General features: G+C 35.5%; 2 protein-coding genes across 4 annotated transcripts in view; both read left to right on the forward strand.

Annotated features, from left to right (window-relative positions):
* The window catches only part of LOC119574515 (organic cation transporter protein-like), a 16073-nt gene extending 12444 nt beyond the window's left edge, over positions 1–3629 (forward strand). The window contains 4 exon segments of the mRNA XM_037921784.1: positions 2232–2392; positions 2686–2750; positions 3008–3127; positions 3297–3629. Coding sequence (XP_037777712.1) covers positions 2232–2392; positions 2686–2750; positions 3008–3127; positions 3297–3500 — 550 coding nt within the window. The 3' untranslated portion in view covers positions 3501–3629.
* Positions 3630–7482: 3853 nt separating this feature from the next.
* LOC119574516 (organic cation transporter protein-like) overlaps positions 7483–7500 on the forward strand; it is an 11879-nt gene continuing 11861 nt past the window's right edge. For all 3 annotated transcript variants that reach the window (XM_037921786.1, XM_037921790.1, XM_037921789.1), the window contains exon 1: positions 7483–7500. This exon is cut by the window's right edge and continues 71 nt beyond it. The gene's annotated coding sequence lies outside the window, so the exon portion shown is untranslated.

Consider the following 7500-nt stretch of genomic DNA (forward strand, 5'->3'; position numbering starts at 1 on the left):
CACGATGATGATAAGATGGATCATCATCATCAATAATGGTATGCTCATGCTTGAGCAGCCGTGGACCTCTCCACCATCCTTCGCCACTAAACTCGATCTTACGCTTTTCTTTCCACTTGTACCATCGACAGCCCGCAAATATCTTTGATATTGTCGCTTAGTCTTGTCTTCGGTTTGCCTCTTCCTCTGTTTCCTATCACCATCCCTGTCAGCAAGTTTTTCTCAATACTTTTACTTCTCATTACATGACCAATAAACTTTAATTCCTCCTGTTCAAGATGTTCAACAGCCGGTTTTTATAACTTATTTTTCTCAGCACTTCATCATTCGTCTTCTTCTCTGTCCAGTTAATACGCAATACTTGTCTGTAACACCACATTTCAAAACTATTGATCTTTTTCTTGTCTATTTACTTCAGCACCCAACACTCAGAACCATATGATGCAATTGGGAAAACTGATGAGTTCAATAACCTCAGCTTTGTCTGTAAGGTAATGCTTCGGTCTTTCCAGATGTTATTGAGAGCAATTATGGCGTTTTTAATGGTAATTCTTCTTTTTATCTCTGGTGAATCATCATATGTATTAGTTAAAACAGCTCCAAGATAAGTGAACTCTTTCACATTTTCCACAATCATTCCATTGATTGTAACATGTTCATCATTGTTCATTGCCGGTTATCTTTGAATCTTCATGATCTTAGTTTTCTTGGCATTAAGAAACAAGCCAGACTTTTCGCTTGCTTCTCTAACTTTATCTAGTAGTTGTTGTAGTTCAGTGATACTACTGGCAATCAAAACTATATCATCGGCGTACCTCAGATTTGATATTTTATATCCTCCAACATCTATAGTTCCTTCAAAATTCTCTAGAGCATCTCTCATAATTGTTTCAGAATATATATTAAAGAGGTGCGGAGACAGAATGCAACCCTGTCGCACTCCTTGTTTGACTTCGAACCATTCTGTTAACCCATAAGTGGTTCTTACAGCTGCTTGTTGTTGGTCATACATGGCTTTTATTAGTTGGATGATGTGTTTTGGAAACTTCATATCGTTCATGTTATTCCAGAGGATATCGTGATCAACAGTATCAAAAGCTTTCACATAATCGATGAAACACAGGTATAGGTCTTTTTGATGTTCTCTGTTTTTCTCTATGATCAATTTTAAATTTAGAATCTGGTTTCTGGTACCTTTTCCAGGGCGAAAACCTGCTTGTTTGTCTGCAATTTCCTCTCTTAACTTCAACTTCATTCTTTCAGCAATTATTTTCAACAAAATTTTGCTGCTGTGACTTATTAATGCAATTGTCCTATTATTGTTGCATTGGAGTGCGTCACCTTTTTTAGGTATGGGAGTAAAGACTGATTTTACCCAGTCTTCTGGCCATCTTCTTTCATTCCATACTTTTGTACAGAGTTTGTAGAAGAAGTATTCAACACTTTTGCCAGCATTCTTAATTAGTTCTGCTGTTATTTCATCTATTCCGGGGCTCTTATTATTCTTTACTTCTTTTATGGCTTTTATAACTTCGTCTAGCAGTGGCGGTGGTTCATCTTCGTTGTCATTGAGTCTAATTAATGTTGTTGTTAGATCTTTATTCTTTTTGTATAGGTTGGAACAATATTGATTGATAAGATGGATACTGAAACTATATATTATACGCAATGATATTTTTAAGCTAAATCCTAGTGGCAATACAAAGTCAACATATGCGACACAATGTAACTATAATAAAACGATCACAGAAGGGATCAAAATCTTATGACCTGTGAGAACCACAAACGACATCGCACTAACAGCCTCAAACCCTTAAGTGTGATCATACTCTTAACGATCTCATATTCAAAATTCGATTAAAGACAGAGCTCCGTGTTGGCATCATATTCCAACGACTTCGAAGTTACTCGTATGTGCTGTTCGAACCCTACAGTGATGTCATATTACAACGACCACGATCGTATAGTGACGTCATATTAGAACGAAACGTCTCGAAACCTGCAACGACTCTTAAGGCCTCGTATTTACTACATTGACGTCATATTCCAACATCTTCAACCCTCCAGTGAAGTCATGCTCTAACGACTTCGTATTTACACCTCGAATCCTCTAGTGACGGCATACTTTACCCACTCGAACCATCTATTGACGTCACACTTAAACGACCTCGTGTTTTACACCCCGAACTACCCATACAAAGGACCTCGAACGACCTTTTCTTCCTTTTCAGCTCGAACCCCTTCCTGTACGTGTGCCTGAGCGGCTCGATGGACACCTCAGCCATCCTGCTCATGACGCCCCTCAGCACACGCCTCGGGAGACGCGTCATCGTGGGCGGCGGGATGTTCTCGGGCGGCCTGCTCTTCCTGCTCGAGCTCCTCGTCTCGGAAGGTGGGTGTTTGGCGTGGGTGCTCTTGGGTGTTGAGGGAATCATTTCTCTCTCCTCCTCTCTCTCTCTCTCTCTCTCTCTCTCTCTCTCTCTCTCTCTCTCTCTCTCTCTCTCTCTCTCTCTCTCTTTCTATTTTCATTTTTTTTCTGGGTGACGGATTAAATGAACGTCCTGTTAAAAATGTTGAATATGTTAATGAAATTGAGGATAATAAAATCGACGTCGTAGGATTGCTATTGCTTGTATGCGGACAATGGAGTATACAATCTATTTATTACGCAATACTTTTTTCCAGATTACTTCTGGCTCAAATGGGTGTTGGTCATGGGCGGTTTCCTCTTAGTGGCGGGCTCATTCCAGGTGAAGTGAATGTCTTGAGGAACGCACGGGAGAAACCGTGTCACTCTGATTATTATACTAAAAGTTTTATTTTTGGGATCCCAATCAGAAAGGGATATGTTCGTGAACTCTATATGTCTTTAATATTGCTACATTTTAAATAATATAAATATGCCCACTTGGTATTATTATGCACACATGCATATGGAGAGTTGTGTACAGATTTACATGTTTTCTCCTACCCTATAACATTGTCATATGACCCATATCGCCTTCAGATGAACTACGTCTACGGGCCGGAGCTGTTTCCGACAGAGATTCGAAATCGAGGTTTTGCATTTGTCAACCTCATGGGTTCCCTCGGATTCGTTTGCGCCCCTTTCATCACATACAGACTGGTAGGGGGTTAATTGTATTTGCGACTGCACGATTGTTGCAGATACATAAATATATAAACAACTAAACATATAGCAGTGTTTATAGCATATGTAAATGATATACATCCCCTACAACTAAATAAATCCACACCACCTGCCCCGTATCTATCTACCTCTTCCCCTTTCACAGGTGCTAATCAGGTGGTGGGTGGCATCCGTGACCTTCGGCTGCGCTGCGATAATAGGGAGCCTCACCCTCCCTCTGCTGCCGGAGACGAGGAACAAGTCGATGCCGGACACGTTGCAGGCGCTGGACGAGAGAAGGGGTAAAGGCAAGGAAAATCCTGCAGAGACTGAGTGCATTAATAAGGAAAGTGAGGAGAGCAGATTATGATAGGTTCTTTGTTAGCATTTTTGCGTATGGGAGAGAGATGGTAAGCATTTATCTCTGGGATTCTTTTCTCTCTCTCTCTCTCTCTCTCTCTCTCTCTCTCTCTCTCTCTCTCTCTCTCTCTCTCTCTCTCTCTCTCTCTCTCTCTCTCTCTCTCTCTCTCTCTTTTCCTTCCTCTCTCTCGTAATTTCTCGTGGAAATAAAATCTTTTTAGATCACATTGTTTTCATACCATTAACACAAGAATGATAGAAAAGACAGAAAATATCGTTAGTCATATCAAAGTGTATTTGCAGTTAAAAGAATGGGTAAGTGAATGATTACCTGTATTACACACGTTCATATTCACCATCTACACCAACATGTACGCTCACCCACACACGCATACAGCGTTTTAATTGTCTTAGTGTTAGAACAAAGAACCTACATAAGTTACAAGAAAACATTTTTTTATTGTTATCATTATCGTTATTATTATTGTGTGTGTGTGTGTGTGTGTGTGTGTGTGTGTGTGTGTGTGTGTGTGTGTGTTGTTTAGTGTGTGTTCGTGCGTGCGTTGCTGCGTATGTTGTGAGTATGTGTGATGAGAGATAGAGAGGATTTTGTGTTATATGTACAGTATGTGCAGCAAGTGCTAGTCCGTAAACCTACCAGTCTATCTATCTACCTATACATTTCCTACAATACGATTGTACCTTTTTATATGTATTGTAAGTGTCCTTGTAAGGGTGTGTGTGCGGATGATACGCATATTAATGTCAAACACCTACATTTAGAATACATTTATATACTCTCGGTGATCCTACCAGAACCTGTATGTTTTCCCCTCTTTGTTCCTGAGTGCAAACATCATAACGCCGTGTTGTGACTACCACTACCTTTACATTTCTCAAAAAAAAAAAAAAAAATCTGCTTTTTGTACGTACCTTGATGGACCGCATTATATCTAGTCATCAACTTATTTTATTTATATTCACGATTACGCCATGTCCTTTTGTTACGTTTGGTTATTAAGCCTGTAGGTGGTGTCAGATTACGCTTTAGAAATAACTGAAGGAATGAAAATAGTGGAAATATCGTGACTTGTATTTTTTCGATGGAAGATTAAAAATAAGGTTGATGATGACCAATTTAGATTCTAGTGACAGAAATTAAAAGGGATATGTGTTTATGATAATACTGTAACAATGATGATAATAACACAACATAATGATAACACTACGCAATATCTGATATGTTGATTGTTAATATAATAATAATGTGTGATGATAGTTACGATGATAACTGAATGATAATGATAATGGATAATGAGGTGATGATAATTATGATAGAATAATAATAATGATATAAATTAATATATATAATAATGATATGTTATTAATAATACAACAAAACAACAACAACAAATGATACAACAACGACAACAACTAATATGATGTTCATAATTAATAATGAGATGATGATAATAATAATGATAAGCATAAATAATGATATACTATACTACTTCTACTACTACTACTACTACTACTGCTATAATATAATAATATAATAATAATAATATATAATATATATAATAATAATATAATATATAATATATGATATATATTATATCATATATTATATTATTATTTTTATTATTATATATTATTATTTTTTTTATTATTATAATGGATAAGATATATATATATGGGTATACATAATATTATATATATATATAATGATATATATATAATATAATATATAGGTAACATGTATTATATGTGTATGATATAATAACATTAATGGTATATAATGATAATAATGGTAACTGATATGATAATAATATAATTATTACAGAATACAGAACATCGATAATATAAATGATAAGTTGATAAGCATTATAATGATAATATTTTGTAGACATAATGCACAAGGAGAATGTATCAGATTAATGTACATTATGCGGAAAAGAAAAACAAAAGGAAAAAAGAGAGAGAAAAAAAAGGAAAGGATAAGTCCGATATGCGAAGCTTAGCCTCGCCCGGGCTATGCCATGAGGGGAGCCCGGCCTGTGTCGACTAATGCCGACTCGCTCACGTGTGTCAACTGGTGCTGAACCTGAACCGGTCCTTACCCGTCGTAGTGCCCACCCACAGCAGTAACCTCCAGGCGAAAGTTGCAAATTCTCGCGCCTAGGCGGGGCGCGAACCGCCGACCCCCCGGATGAGAGGCCGACACGTTACCACTGTACTAGCCCGGAGGCTAATAAATAAATAAATATATAAAGGAAAAAAAAAATATATATATATTATTTAAATGCCAGACACTTGTAGAAGAAACTGAGCAAACAGTGAAGACATGGTGAGGAAGCCAAAATCATCCAATGGAGGTTATGCCGGATGCTAAAAGACGCGGTAGGCCTAATGCCACCAAACATAAAATATTTTCGTGCCAGAAGACTAACTGGAGCACACAGTCCTTGAAAACATACTAGCAGATATATATCCTGTTCCTTTGATACAAGGATGGAGGAAGGGGTGAAGCATATCTGATACTTGAGGAGATAAATCATAAGACTGTGGAATATTGGAGACGTGAAGGTCATACCTATCTGGAGGCCATACAAGAGCTGTTAGAGAAAGCTGAATATCTAGCAGATAACGATAATGATAATGCTGATAATGACAGATGATTCTAAGACGCCTACTACCATCAGTACTACTATTGCTGCTGCTATACTAGTAATATCGCTACTACTGTTACTATTGCTGCTGGTGCTGCTACTAGTACTATTACAACTACAACTACTACTAATGCTGCTACTGATGCTACTGTTGTTGGTGCTAATGATAATAATAGCATGCTAGTAATGATGTTGATGATGATAATGATTAGAATGATAATAATGGTAATAATAACCAAAAAATCATGACTATCATAATAATGGTAATGATAAAGATGATAATCATAATAATGATGATAACAGCATAATAAAGATAATGATAATGATGATGATGATGATGATGATAATAATAATAATAATAATAATAATAATGATGATGATGATATTGATAATAATATTGATAATAATGATAACAAAATAATGATAAAATAATGATAATAGCAGTAATAATGATAAGGATAATGATAAAGATGATGATAATAATAATAATAATAATAATAATAATAAGTATGATGATGAGGATAATGACGACGACAATGATAATCAAAATGAAAATGAAATAATAATAATGATAATAATAATAATGATAATAATAATAATAAAACAACAACAACAACAACAACAACAACAACAACAACAACAACAATAATAATATTATTATTATTAATGATTATTATTATTACTATTACTATTATTATCATCATTATTATAAGAAAAAAATGGCAATAATAATAACAATAACAATAAAAATAATAAAAAATATTAACATTAACGATAAGAGTAATCATCATCATTATTACTATTCTTATTATCATTAGTATTGCCATTATTGATTATTATCACCACTGTCATCATTATTATTTTTATCATAATGATAATATTGATAACAATAATGGCATTAATAATATCAACGATAATCATAATAATAATATTAATATGAAAAAGCTAATAAGTCAACTGATAAATAAATAAGGCAAAGAATTGATAAAATACACATAAATAGAAAAAAACAGAGTGATGTGATTTTGCCATAACACGAGATGGCTGTGCTTGAATATAATGAAACACGTGACTGGACATAAGTGGCAAGCGAGGTGTATACATTATATATTGGGTACAGTATATCTCACAATACACTAGTGAACATGCATTTTTCTGCATAGGACGCGCTGGCAATTATATGCACCCACAGTACATTTTTTGAGCCGTCAAATACTTTACATCTGACTAAACTATACCTAATCTTACCGCAGGTCTTTTACAGGGAAGGTTCGAGAATTCGTGGTTTAGCATTCATTACTTGCGTGGGTAGCGTGAGGCCCATGATAGATCCGAATGTCT

This window comes from Penaeus monodon, chromosome 6 (genome assembly GCF_015228065.2).
Source record: "Penaeus monodon isolate SGIC_2016 chromosome 6, NSTDA_Pmon_1, whole genome shotgun sequence".
Classification (NCBI taxonomy): domain Eukaryota; kingdom Metazoa; phylum Arthropoda; class Malacostraca; order Decapoda; family Penaeidae; genus Penaeus; species Penaeus monodon.